Source organism: Rhineura floridana, chromosome 4, assembly GCF_030035675.1.
Source record: "Rhineura floridana isolate rRhiFlo1 chromosome 4, rRhiFlo1.hap2, whole genome shotgun sequence".
Lineage (NCBI taxonomy): Eukaryota > Metazoa > Chordata > Lepidosauria > Squamata > Rhineuridae > Rhineura > Rhineura floridana.
In genome coordinates this window covers 160819906-160834346 of record NC_084483.1, presented here as the reverse complement: position 1 = coordinate 160834346, position 14441 = coordinate 160819906, and the positions used below count along the sequence as shown (strand labels likewise).

At 40.7% G+C, this 14441-nt stretch overlaps 1 protein-coding gene across 5 annotated transcripts in view; it reads left to right on the top strand.

Moving 5' to 3' along the window:
- Positions 1 to 1843: 1843 nt before the first annotated feature.
- ALK (ALK receptor tyrosine kinase) overlaps positions 1844 to 14441 on the top strand; it is a 731445-nt gene continuing 718847 nt past the window's right edge. For 2 of the 5 annotated variants that reach the window (XM_061624969.1, XM_061624972.1), the window contains exon 1: positions 1844 to 1997. Coding sequence is in view for 2 of the 5 variants with exons in the window: in XM_061624971.1 (XP_061480955.1) it covers positions 5033 to 5069 (37 nt within the window). In the remaining 3 variants the exon portion in view is untranslated. Of the gene's footprint in view, positions 1998 to 5000; positions 5070 to 14441 lie in introns of those variants that run through there. The other 3 variants (XM_061624971.1, XM_061624968.1, XM_061624970.1) reach the window with 2 other exon arrangements.

Genomic DNA, 14441 nt, shown 5'->3' with positions numbered 1-14441 from the left:
GGAAAACCAAGGATGAGGTATAAAATGTAGACAAAAATACTTCTGACAAAATGCCGTTTATCTTTTATATCTATATCTATAATTAGCAATACAGCTGAATGATGTATGTAAAGTATTTTTTCTTTCCCTTTCCTTTTTTATTAATATTTTAGTACTACTGCTAAAGTTCTGATGAAAGACTAAAGCATTCATTAGCCAAATTCAAATGATTAGAACACATCACATAAATTCCACTGAAGTTGGAGTTTTCGCCATAGAAAATGAAAAAAACATATAACCTATGATAGCCCAATAGACAATCAGAACTAATATAAAACCCTATTGCTTCTCATTTGCAAATCTTGCAAGATCTAAGGTAACTCTAGATCATGTGAGTTCAGGTGATGCATGTTATGTACATTTGTATAGATATTAGCAGAGATTGTCAACAGTCTCTCTCACTCTGGGACTGGGAATCTCTCTCTTTCTCACAGAACTTGAGTTTGAGAGCTGGGGGACTGAGAGGAGGAGCTGCAGGGACCCTACTTCTCACCTCATCTCTGCCAAGAACAAAAAAATCAGCCTTAAGCCATTTATTATATGCCTAATGATTTATTATTATTATTATTATTATTACTGAGACAGTTTTTGTCCCACATACAATTCAGTCTTGTGATTAAACAGGACAAAAATACAAATAAAAAGAAAGATGGAGTTCAAATAAATATACAATAAAAAGCTAGCTGGCATTTTAAAAGGCAGGAGTGCTCTGTCTGGATAAATACAGCACAGTATGCATGGGAACAAGGGGGAGAGTTCAAAAAGGGGGGGAAGGAAGAGAAGTAGGCCGAAGTTTCAGAAGTGCCTTGTGATTGATGGAGGGGGCGGCAACGAGGCAAGGAGAGGTAGTGGGGGGCAGAAGGGGCCACAGGGGGGCAAAAATGCCACGGGGGGGCAGAAGGGGCCACGGGGGGGCACACACACACACACACACACACAAATCATCGTCACTCACCTCCACAGCTCTTCGCCATTCTGCTGCTGCCTTCTCCTCCGTTGTCCTTGCCCTGGCTTTTTCCTCCGGCGTCCATTTTTTCCTCTCAGACACTAGCAGGCCCTGCTTATTCACCTCTTCCCTCATGCCTCCTAACACAGATCATGAGGGAAGAGACAGTCTGCGCAGAGGTCCAATCAATGTGAGGCACATGTCTTGTGTTAACCAATCACAGCCAGGAGCTGACTTCCCCTTGTTCCCGCCCCCAAGTAACGTCCAACCTAATGTGGAAACATTAAAGTTGCAGCTGAAAAGTAGGGAAATTACTAGTCGTTCCGTTACTTGCCAAATGTAATGGAATTACCCACTCGTTATTTAAAATTGTAACGAATTACAAGTAACTCGTTAAAAATAACGAGTTACTTCCAAGCTCTGGGAGTGGCTTATATCACTTGAGGGTAAGGTTACTTCAATTAACTTACTTGGCCTGATTTATACAGGCCATATGGAAAGCCTTTATGGATATGCATCATGTTTAAATGCACTTGCTGCTTTAATGTGTAATGTTTGCACATCACATGCACACCCGCCCAGGCAAACAATTAGTGCTGTGCTAAGTTAATGTGCAAACAGGTCACTGCATGTGTATGTATATGTGTATGTATCTATGTATAGATGTATTTAACCATCTATACATGTTGCCTGTAGGAAGCTTACATAAGTACAGTCTTTCTCTATCGCCTGTGACCTTTATAAACTAGCCTAAGATGCCAAGGAGGACATGACTCCTGTTTCTATATTTAATTTTAGCAGATGTAGCTTATCCTGCAAATGTGAGACAGGCTGTACTTGCTGAAATTACCTGTTCAAACTAACAATGAAAGATCGAGGAACCCTATCCCTCTCTGGATACTCTAATCCTATTTGTGAGTAGGAAGATTGTGACTTTTTTAGAGCTTCAAGAACGTATAAAGGAAGTTAAGGAAAAGCGTTGAGATTCACAATTGCTGAAGTAAGTTTCAAAGTAAGTGATGTTGGAACATTAAGGAACTTAAAAAGCTGAAATGAAATTTTTGCTTTTGTTTAACGTTACTAGGTCTAACCAGAATCTGGAGTCTGAAAGTCAATACAGAACACAGAAATTGTCCTTTTCTGAATCTGTTAGGAGATGGAAGTATTGGAGTATATCTCTGTAATATGGGTCTTTATACTTAATCAATATTGCCTGGAATCCAGCCACTGATGTTATATTGGCAGAAATGTTACTTAAATTACCAAGGATTCTTTTTTTCTTTAGTAAAGTATGTTTCTGATGTTTTGCCAAACCATTAAGATTTTTATTCATTAGAAAGATTTTGGCTTGCTTCCCTCTAGTTGCTCTAGGCAGCAGTATGACCAACTGGTTTAACGCATCTTGGAAGATCAGTTGCTTTCTTTCTTTCTTTCTTTTTAGGTGGCAGGTTCAAAATACTTGTGATACGAGCTGTGATTGTGTGTGTGTTTTCTTGTTTGCCTATCAATCTGTCCTTAAATTCAGCAGTGTAAAAAGTCTTTGATCTTTCTGCCCTGAATGCAGAAAACAACTTCTGTGCAGCTGGGAATGTGTAATCAGATAAAGAAACAGCTGTGTTTTTTTAAAAAAAAAATTGAGTGGTGTTAAAAAGAACCTAACTGAAGGAGAAGAGCAGTCAGGAATGCCTCTACTACTAGTTTAAAGCATTTAAAGCCATTTTGCCTATCATGGTTCCCATCCATAGAAAATTGTTCCTTTTATTTTTCCAGTGTTCAGGGTGTGAGTGCTATTGCTTTTTTGTAGACAAAACAGCACCACATACGCACAAGAGTATCAGCAGGCTTGGGGAAATCCGAGAGTTTCCAAAAATTAAAAAGAAAAATCAGGAAAAATATTGTTTATATATATATATTAAAACTGTTGAATTTATTAGATGTCCAACAGCATTTGCTCTCTGAGTGGAAACCCCAGAAGGAAATCCCCCCTCCCATAACCAATGAGGACTAGGGATAGAAATATCTGTCAATTTCCCTTTTTCTCTGTTTCTCATTTTTCCAGTCTTAAATCTATTTCTCCACATTTCTGCAGCAATTTGTGTGTGTGTGTGTTTTAAAACATTTTAATGAAAATTCTTCAGCATTTTAGTGTGTATTTGTCCTAATAAAACATTTTGTATGTACAGTAGTGTAGTGGCAAACCCAGAAGTGCAGGGTCCTTTCATGATAGTCATGCCATGCCCCCTCAATAATAAATAAATAAACTAATAAATAAACTTTAATTTATAGGCTGCCTATCTGGCCAATGGCCACTCTAGGCGGCGTACAATAAAGCACGATAAAATACATGGTAAAATATGATACAATAAAAACAATATAACCAGTACAGCACAATGCAGAATTACAATATTTAGTAGAGTTGTCAGTAATACAATTCTGAAGCTAGTTCACCTTAGAAGTCTCAAGTTCATAAAGGCCTGATGGAAAAGCCAAGTCTTCAGGCCTCGGCGAAATATATATAAGGAAGGGGCATGTCGAAGATCTATTGGGAGGGAGTTCCAAATCGTGGGGGCCACCACAGAGAAGGCCCTCTCCCGAGTCCTCACCAACCCAATCACTTTAGTTGACGGGACTGAGAGGAGGCCCTGAGTGGCAGATCTTGTAAGGCGGCACAATTTATGACGTTGGAGGCGCTCCATCAGGTATACTGGGCCGAAACCGTACAGGGATTTATAGGTTAATACCAACACCTTGAATTGAGCCCGGAAAATAACTGGAAGCCAGTGTAGATTGTACAGCACTGGGGTAATATGATCATAATGGCGGGTGTTCGTAAGTAGACGAGCCGCCGTATTTTGTACCAGCTGTAATTTCCGGACTGTTTTCAAGGGCAACCCCACGTAGAGCGCATTTCAGTAGTCTAAACGAGAGGTGACCAGAGCGTGTACTACGAGTGGGAGCTGGTGGACAGGAAGGTAGGGTTGCAGTCTTCGTATGAGACGCAATTGACCCCAAGCTGCCCGGCACACCGATGAAACCTGAGCCTCCATGGACAGCTTGGAATCAAGGATCACCCCGAGTCTGCGGACCTGGTCCTTCAGGGGCAGTTTTACCCCATTAAATACCAGGTCGATGTTTCCCAACCCCCCCTTGTCTCCCACAAGCAGTACCTCAGTTTTATCAGGATTCAGCTTTAGCCTGTTTCTTCCCATCCATCCACTCACGGATTCCAGACACTTGGACATGGTCTCCACAGCCGACTCTGGTGAGGACTTAAATGAGAGGTAGAGCTGAGTGTCATCAGCATATTGGTGGCACTGCAGCCCAAACCTCCTGATGATAGCTCCCAGCGGTTTTACATAGATGTTAAATAGCATGGGAGAAAGGATAGAGCCCTGTGGCACACCACAATTGAGGGGCCAAGGGTCTGAAACCTCATCTCCCAATGCCACCTGCTGGTGCCTATCGGAGAGAAAGGAACGGAACCAGTTTAATACTGTGCCTCCTATTCCTAATCCCTCCAGACGATCCAGCAAGATACCGTGGTCGACGGTATTAAAAGCCGCTGAGAGATCTAGGAGGACAAGAAAGGTGGATTCTCCCCTATCTAATGCCCTCCTCATATCATCCACCAGAGCGACCAAGGCTGTTTCAGTTCCATGTCCAGTTCTGAAACCCGATTGGTATGGATCTAAATAATCCGTTTCATCCAAGTGCGCTGACAGCTGATTGGCCACCACTCGCTCAATGACCTTGCCCAAGAATGGTAGATTTGAAATTGGGCGGAAGTTGTTTAAATCTTGGGGATCCAAGGAGGGCTTTTTCAAGATGGGCTTTATAATTGCCTCCTTGAGGGCTAATGGCAATACACCCTCATTCAAGGATGCATTTACCACCGCCTTGATCCCTTCGCCCAATTTCTCTTTACAGCTCATCAAGAGCCATGACGGGCATGGATCAAGGAGACAAGAGGGTAGGTTTCACAGTTGACAGCACCTTGTCCACATCCTCAGAAGGAAGAGGCTGAAACCGATCCCATTGGATCACATTATGACTGGTCAACTCTGGTCCACTATCTGCATTCACGGTATGCGAAATCGAGCTTCTTAGATGTTCGATTTTATCAGCAAAATGCTTTGCTAAATTGTCACAGGAGGCCTTTGAGTATTCCAAGGGTTCCTGAGCAACTGGACCGACCAGGCTTCGGACCACTTGGAACAACCTCCTGGGACAGCATTCTGCTGATGCAATAGAGGCAGCAAAGTAATCTTTCTTTGTTGCCTTTATTGCCACATGATAAGCAGCTACTGCTGCTCTAACTTGTGTCCGGGCATCTTCGGAGCGGGACTTACGCCACCGGCACTCTAGTCGTCTCACCTCCTGTCTCAGAGCACGCAACCATGGTGCATACCATGGTGCTGTCTGGGATCTTTCCAGGGGGAGAGGACGTTTCGGGGCCACTCGATCTAATGTCCTGGTGATCTTTGTATTCCAGTCCATCACCAGGGTTTCGACTGAGTGACCTTCAGCAGGTTCTGATTCCCCTAGCGCAATCAGGAATCCTTCTGGATCCATCAGATGCCTGGGGCAGACCATTCTAATAGGTCCTGTGCCTTTGCAGAGGGTGCGTGGCATCGAGAAGTCTATGTTTACCAGATGGTGATCTGACCATGACACAGGGGTAGAGGTAATAGTCCCTAACTTCAGAGCACTTTTCTCCTCCCCCAGGACAAATTCAAGGTCGAGAGCATGACCGGCTACATGGGTGGGCTCAGTATTACTAAGGTGCAGTTCCCAGGAAGTCATGGTTTCCAGGAAATCCCGAGGGGCTCCTACGAGAGTGGTCTCGGCATGCACGTTGAAGTCACCCACCACCAACAATTCTGGGGACATCATACGAACACCCGAGACCACCTCTAGCACCTCGGCCAGGGATTTTGCCGTGCAGTGAGGCGGGCGGTACACAAGCAGGATCCCTAAACTGCCCTTCGGGCCCAGCCTCCAGTACATGCAGTCAACAAACTTGGTCCCATGGAGAGGAGACCTGGCAAAGACCAGAGACTCCCGATAGATGACAGCCACTCCCCCTCCCCGCCTTCCTTCCCTCGGCTGCTGTGCATAACGGAAACCTGGCGGGCACATTGCCTCTAGAATAGGTGCCGAGGCTTCGTCCAACCAGGTCTCCGTTATACATGCCAGGTCTGCAGATTCATCCAAGATCGTATCATGGATGCAAGATGTTTTCTGTACCACAGACCTGGCATTGCACAACAGCAAACAAAGGTTGGTTGGAATCCTGCATCCCCCAGTTATCTTCAGGTTATAGGCAGACCTGGAACAAGGGATGGATATTACACATCGATCCCTTGTTCCTCTAGTCTGACATGGTCTGCCATCAGCACCACTCCATCGTCTGCCGCCCAACGTTTGTATACATTGGTCCCCATCCCTTTTTGTCACATCACCCCCGGATTTACATATGCCCCTATCCTTAAGTGCCGGAGAATTGGTTCTTAGTCAGTTTGGGCACTGCTGTGGATTTTTTTCTTGATAATTTATTATTTGATCCGTTTCTTCTGAAGATTGAGAGATTTTCTGTTGATTCTCTTTAGATGAGAATGCTTTTGAGTAAGATGACTGCTTCTGATCCCTAACAGTTGTTTCAGGGCAAAAAGAAGAATTATTTAAAAACTTCTTACTTTCAAGGGCAAATAATAGTTGTTTTAGTCTGGTAATTATCTCTGACTGCTCAACTAGAGTAAAGTCTTTGTAAGACTCAAGAAGAAAGAACTCTTCAGGTAAGATTTCATTTTTCTTGTCGTTAGGAACATTGTTGGAATGGGACTTCATGTTCAGATTCTCAATGACTTGCATTTGGTGGAACTTTGCTGAAGAGATATGATTTTGAAAGTTTATTTGAGAAGATTTATCAGCATCGTCATTTATCTTAGATGGATCCAGTGAACATAAATTTACAGGAGGAGTATAATTGTCGAAAAATCTTGTTATCCAGATGTGATGAGTAGCTAAGGACGATCTTTCTTGATACAGAAGTTTTGCAGTGGCAGAATCATGAAAAGTTACTAGTGCTCTAATCGATGTGTAATTATAAGATAGATACTGAGTTGACTTGATTGAATTAAGGTTAATCTTACCCGGGAGTAAGAATTCGATAAATTCCCAAAGATGATATCTTCGTGCTTTGTAATTGAGCCAATTAGCAGGTCTTGGTAAATTTAGTATTACTAGTTTTTCTTTATTTAATACCAGATTCCATTGTTGGATATTTGGATTTTTTGATTTTTCATGGTTAATAGTTTGTTGAGTATATTGAGAGGAAATGGGGTGTTCTAAAAGTTCCTTTGATGGAGTTACTATATGAGCCTCATAACAATCTTTAGAAGAAGAAGAGTTGATAACAATTTCAGGAATCAAATTGGAGTCCATAAAGTCATCCTTCTTAAGTTGTTCCAAAATTTGTATAGGTGAAGGTAATGGATGTAATTCCTGATAAACATCAGTAGAAAGGGGGTTAGTATCAGTTCCAGGTAGAAAGTTAGAGTTCATAAGTTTGTTCTTCTTAAGTTTCTTCTTCCTCTTTTTCTTTTGTTTTTTCTTTTTTACTGAAGTTTGTGAAGCATCTAGTAGATTGAAAAGTTTCCCAAAATTCATATGGGATTTTCGTTTAAGTCTATAATGCTTTATGTTCTTACTCTTTTTCTTTGGTTGAAGTAAATATTGTTTATTGATTGAAGAATTCAAACTTACAGCTGTAGTTTGAGTACTTTGTGATATTTGAGTTGGGAAGACTTTTTGTATTTTTACCTGAGAGTCAACTTTTAAAATGAGGACTGTTAAAGTTGTTAGAAGAGAAATTGATTCCGTCATAAAATTTGAAATTTGCAAGAGAGATTGAGTTACTGCCACCCCTCCACTCGCTTGCTCCCTGTTATCCACACTCCTTAGTCCTTTCTGCACATGCCTTCTCTCACAACAACAGATGTCCCTAGGAGCCAATCAGTGTGAAAGCAGAGTGTGTTGGCTACTGAGAAGAGTCTTCTCAGTGGCTCACTCACCTCCTTTTCACTCTGATTGGCTCCAAACAGCGCAGAAGGATAAGGAAGCATGTTAGAAGACTCTTAGCAGCTAACACACTTCCATTTCATGCTGATTGACTCATAGGATGCTGGAGACTTAGGGACCCTGCTCCCAAAAAATGTGTTTAAGACCCCTTGAGACCCTGGATGACTAAATCCCTGTGTATGCAGTACTGATTAATGTACACATCTTTATATGCAATTTCTCCGAATATAATGCATTTTTGTATGTTATTTTTATTAGTATATTCATTTTACACACACCTTCCCCTAATATATGCATATTGATAAACACTGGTTGGAGCTGCACTGCAAAATTCAGAAATATGCAAACTTTAAAGGATGGCTCTCACTATTTCAGAAAGCATGAATTTGATAAATGCATTTATTTCATTTCATTTCATTTTTTTACAGTGTCCACACAATGTCATTGGCATCAAAGTGCCAGTCTGTATCCCCCCTTTCATCTAGATTTACCTTTTCTGGGGAAAATCCATTTAAAAAAAAACTTGCCAGTAACTAGTTTGTGATATTTGAATGACATTATTAACTTCCTATCTGGAAGACCCCATTGTCTCCAAATGTGTCAGTGGATCTATTTCTCAATCTTAAAATTCAGCCATGATGACAGTCAGCGGGTTCTACTTGCAGTTCACCTCACAAAATTTCCTGCAGAACATGTAAATCTGCTGTAGATCTGAGCAGAAAAAGAATGCTCATATTAGCAAGGAATTTAGGCTGGACACAGATATTGTAGAGCAGGACTGGTTACCCTCAGAGCATCTCAGGAGAAAAAAATTATATCCTCTTCTGAACATATGTGCTCCAGAGAAACTGGGTGAGAATGGCAATGTAGGATGATATAAGGATGCAAGCCTGTACCTGTTTAACTGGGAGTAAGTACTATGAAACTCAATGGACCTTGCTTCTGAGTAGAAATGAATGGGTAGAGTGAGCTGCTTTTGTAATTCAAGCAAGCTGTGCCTACTGATAATGAGGATTCTTATGGCCATGGAAGTGGATTTCTGATCAACATATCCTTGGTGAGCAGGTGTGCTTCTAAGATAGTAGAAAATGAAAAACGAGGTCTCATATTTCAGGATGACACAAGAAGAAATTGAACTTGTCTTCAATACTGCTGTTGATAGCACTGAAATGGTTGATACTGAGAACATTTGAGAAAGAAGTAAGTGGGTTTTTATTCTTTTTCATGAGTTGAAATCTTCTCTGATCTGCTCACTATTGCAAAGTTTGAGATTAAAAGCTGCCATCTCTGAGCTGCATCTTCCTTGAAAGCACCTTATTTCCTGTAACAAAATTTAAAACATGGTGAAAGGTATATGGTTGATAGACACTACAGACTGATGGCTTCTTTTATTCTGTGGAATAGCTTTAGCATGACATGACACAAGTGTCAGATTTTCCTACAATGCACTTCAGTCTTGGGTATTCCAACTATGTTCATTCAGTTTTGAACTGTTGCATCTCTGAAATACAAAAAGTAGTTCAGCATTTATGGGTGTGTAGCTGATTGCTCATAATGTACGGTAGACAAAAGCATAACTATTGGTTTTTATGTGGTGGGACAAATAGTCAGAGATCTTGAGTCAGAGACTCTAGCTTCCAGGTTGAAGAAGACAATCATCACCCCTGTTTCCAAGTATGTAATTACCCATCACAGTATCTGAATAGGCATTTGCTATGAACAAGCTACAGGTTTTGGAACAGGGACAGTAAGTAGTTTGCTAGAAGTCACTAGATCATGAATCAATATGTTTTAGTTAAACATGTAGCCTTTGGGGGTTACTCTAGCGATTATATAGTACAATATAGATTGACTCACATAACCTGTTCGACTCCCACCTAAAACTAAAATGTCTCTAATGCAGCAATGTAGGATGACTCTCCTCTTTTGAAACTGGTATGCCTGTTGTTCAAATAAAACAAGTTTTACTTTGGTACTTTACTCCAACTTGAAATTAGAGAATTGTCTAAATAACTTAAATTTTGTTTTATCACCTGAGTTTAAATATTTATGAAGGCTTCCAGTGTTTCAAAGGTTGATTTCATTAACTTAAAAACTGTATTAAATAAATCTGCAAGTCTTATTGAGTTTAACTTGGGGACTGTTTTATATTTGAAATACTGTTCTGGAATTTTAACTTGTTAGATGCTTTGAATTTTTTGGAAAGTAGGTGGGACATGAATTTATTTGTGTGTGTTTTTAAAAAAATAAAAAAGTTAAAATATATGTTTTAAGAGTTGCTAGAGCTTAAAAGGATTTGTAAGGACCAGCACCTTCAGAAGGGGGTTATACATGTAGGCCCTGGACTTGTGCTGGCTTGGAAATGTTCTTCCAAAATCACATCCAACTCAGGGCTTCCAAAAGTGTGAACCAGTTCCCAGTGATTCTCTTCCCATGTAAGCAACAGCTGCAGACAGAGTTGATGGCAGCACCTGGAATCTTTGGACAACTGCTAGGGCCTCAGGGCCTGCCCTGGGTCTCTCTTTATTTATTTTATTTTATTTGCCTGGCGCTCTGTGCAACAGCAGGTGACTGGATCTAGTCAACTTTTTAACTTCCTAAAATGCCCCTGAGCTAGTGTCACTCTAGGGAACTCTTCAAAATTTTAAAGGGTATCTAGACCCAGCTTCCCAGTGCTGCTCAAACCCTGCCACTTCTGCCAGGTAAGCCACCCTCCACTGACATGAGGGGACCCACCAGAAGACACTTTGCTAAGGCCCCCCAAACCTGGAGCTGGTCCTGGGCACATATTCAAAAGGACCATACTCTATTAAGAAACTTGATTTCACTTCTTAAGGATGTTTTGGGAGGGAGATTTAGAACCCATTCAGTGTTCTCCATCATAGCTTTATAACTTTAAAAGCTTCTATCAAGAACCTACCTCTTACTTTCTCCCCCCCCCCATGTTTTAAACAAGCAGCAGGCTTATTAAAGCCTATACTTTAGTGTGCCTTTGGTTTCTTTTTGTGTTTGTTCAGTTTTTATTAAACGTCTTTGTTATCAAATTACCTTGGGGATCAGAATATACTTGATTATATTTTTGCTCTATCAAGATGGCATTTAATAAATGTCTTATTTTGAAATGGGCTATTTTTTGCTTCAGTAACAGTGTGAGAGATTCTTTACTTTCATAGAACTACATTACCTGATGCTAGTGCATTTTAAAGTGAAAGGATTGAGTTTTTTAAAAAAGTTTACTGTTGTTGCAATTATCTTCTCAGCATCTCTATATAAAGACCTCCAATGAGAACATCATGACATGCAACAAATGTATTATTTTGCTGCAGACTAATATAGCAAATTTGAATTGGCAGCATAAGTACTTATTAGATTATTGGATGGAAAAAACATAGATTAGTCCAGAGGTTGCAGAACAGTGTGGAAAAGGTTTGAAGTAAAAGTTGGTTATATAGTATGTGCTATACCTTACTTACACTTGCTAAGACCGGTTTTATATACAGTTGGATGAGGTGATAGAAAAGTCAAAGAGTTGAACTGACTGCTTCAGACTACAGGTAGAGGATACCTTATTTGACCAACACAGCAGGAACATAGCACAGCTAGAACCTATCTCCCTGCTATACTAGTTTTCTATTTGTTGGCAGTGTTTTATGAAAGGGAACATTCAACAATGGCATTCTCCACCTGTATTCCAAAATGGAATGGTCCATTCTGTTATCTCAGGAAGCTACTCCCTTCTCTGGCTGTATGTGTGGACCAGACCTACCTGCTTCTATTTAGTTTTAAAAATGTCAGAGTATCCACAATGTATTCCTCCTCCCCAATATTTGTTTTATGTCATCATGTTCTTTCTAGTTGGGCAACAAAGTTATTTTCAGCTGAATCCTTAGTCTGAACCAGGAACTTGATTTTTGTTGGAGTGGTTCTTTTCCAGTTGTCAGAGCTGGTGTCAACACCTGGTATCTTTGGGTAGCTGCTAGAGCTCCAGCAACCTGTAAGATCCCAATGCTAATACCTGAGCAGCCCCTTATACTTTTCTGACCAGGCACTCTGAGCCACAACCGATGACTGAATCCAGCCAACCTTCAAACTTTCTACACTGCCTGTCACCTAGTATGTCACTGTGAGAAATTAAAGGGTGGTTAGACCCAGTTGCTCAATGCTGTTGGAGTACTGCTACCACACCTAGACCTACTAGGGTTCACTGACATAAGGGGACCTACAAGAAAGCACTTTGCCTAGGGCATCCTTAAATCTGCCCATTCTCGTTCAATAACGAATTTAAAGTTAGGGTGCTCATATGTCCTACTTTACAATGGCTTGCCCTCTATTTGAAGGGCTGTCTGGTTCAAATCCAGTTTAAAGATTTTTTAAAAGTCAGAAGGGAGAGCAGGGGCTCTGAAGTTGCCTATCAACAGTTAGCACCTAGATAAGCAGACTAAGCAGGAACACAGGTCACTACATCCCCCATTACAGTGAGATGCATTATATTTCAATTTAAATTATTTCTAAATCTGCATCTGTACATATACATTAGCATATGCAAACTTTGTGCAAATATGTCTTCTTTTTTTGGAGATGCATTTTTTTTAAAGAAATATTTGGTTCAGTAGAGTTTTAAGTTCAACTTTGGTTTGACGATGAATGTGTGCTGCTGACACACTCTAGGAGACTAGTCTGTACCACAGATAATTGACCCAGAATCTGTTTTTACTTCAATAACTCAGTAATGGAAAATAAATGAAAAAACAAGAGTGCCTCTGTCCATGAGGCTTGCCCCTCAACACTGAAAGCCAAACTACATATTATGTTGGAGCTCCTGAGGGGGGATTTGGATTAGGGCCACAATGCTGTTTGCAAGTTTCCTGCCCATGAAAAATAGCAACTTGTGCTTGTGTGTATATGTGTAAATCTGGATCAGAGCCTCAACCTGAAGGGGAAGGGCTACATAGGTGCTGTTACAAAAAATAAAATTATATTGGTGATCTCCAAACATAATCTCTAATGTAAGATGTAGTTTGGCCCAGAGCAATGAGCACTAGCCCCTGAATATGTGAGATTCTTCCGGGACAGAAAGTATGACATTTTTATAAGCTTGAGTCCCATGACCCTGGAAACTTAGCAGTAGCCTAGTCTTTGCACCACTCCTCACTTTAGGGTACTTGACTAAAACTGGAAGGGATGTGAACTGTGGAGTCATTTTCATCAGTAAGCCTGACGTGTCATGGCTGGTAGCTGAACCCAAGCAAAACAGGGCAGTCAGTTGTACTGCTAGGGCTGGCGAAAGAATGGAACCGAACCAACTGTTTTTAGTCTAAATTCTATTCATCATGCATATAAAGGTCAAGAAAGAGATTGTTTGACATGTTTCTGAAGAGAAACAGCAAAGAAATAGATAATTAAACATCTTACCAGCTCTAAATGATGACAAACAGCATCTTACCACACCAGATACCATGGCAGCTGTGTGCAAATTGATGTACACAGATTTTAAGTGGAGATACACAGATTTTAAGTGGTGCTTTGAAACACTAGAAGAACGCTTCAGTTGAAACAATTAACTTGACTCATCGTTTCATTTATTTAAAAAATATATTATGTAAAATTGATTGACAACAGACTAGAACTTTTACACAGGATTTGATATGTTTATCCTGCATATTACATAACACTCCTACATGCATCTTTATTTGCATCTATCATTCTAAACAGTGTAAGAAACATCCTTCTGCTATGGCCAGCAATAGATACACAGAGCCATCTGGCTATTTCTGGCAGTAGGTGCTATAGATGCCAAGTTAAGGATTACCTAATTCTTCATGGAATCTCAGTGTTGTATTTTACATTGAACTATTCAAATGTGGATCATGTGGCCTTGTGCCTCTCCTGCCCCTTTTGTTAGTACAGTAGGGCCCCGCTTATACGGCGGGTTAGGGACCAGGCCCCCGCCGTAAAGCAGAAATCACCGTAAAGTGGAACCCGTTGACTATAATGGGCCACGTCGCGTGAAAATGACGCGAAAATGTCGCAAAATGCCATAAAATCACAAAATTGGCTTTAAAACAGGGAATTTCCCTGAATTGAAAGCCACCGCATCAGCGGAACGCCGCAAAACAGAATGCCGGTACGCGGGGCTCTACTGTATAAACCTTTTGCAGAGTTCTGAGGAAATGGTAAATGAATATTGTACATATGGAAGGGGAGGAATTAGGTTTTTGTGATGCAGTTCTCCAACCAAATAATGTTTACAAAAAAAATTAGTAGGAAGTGTGCACAAAGATGAATATATTAGTGAAAATAGCACCAGAAATATATTATACTATGGGAAACTGCTTGCAAGAATGTGTGCATTAGTCAAAACTGCATGCAAAAATAT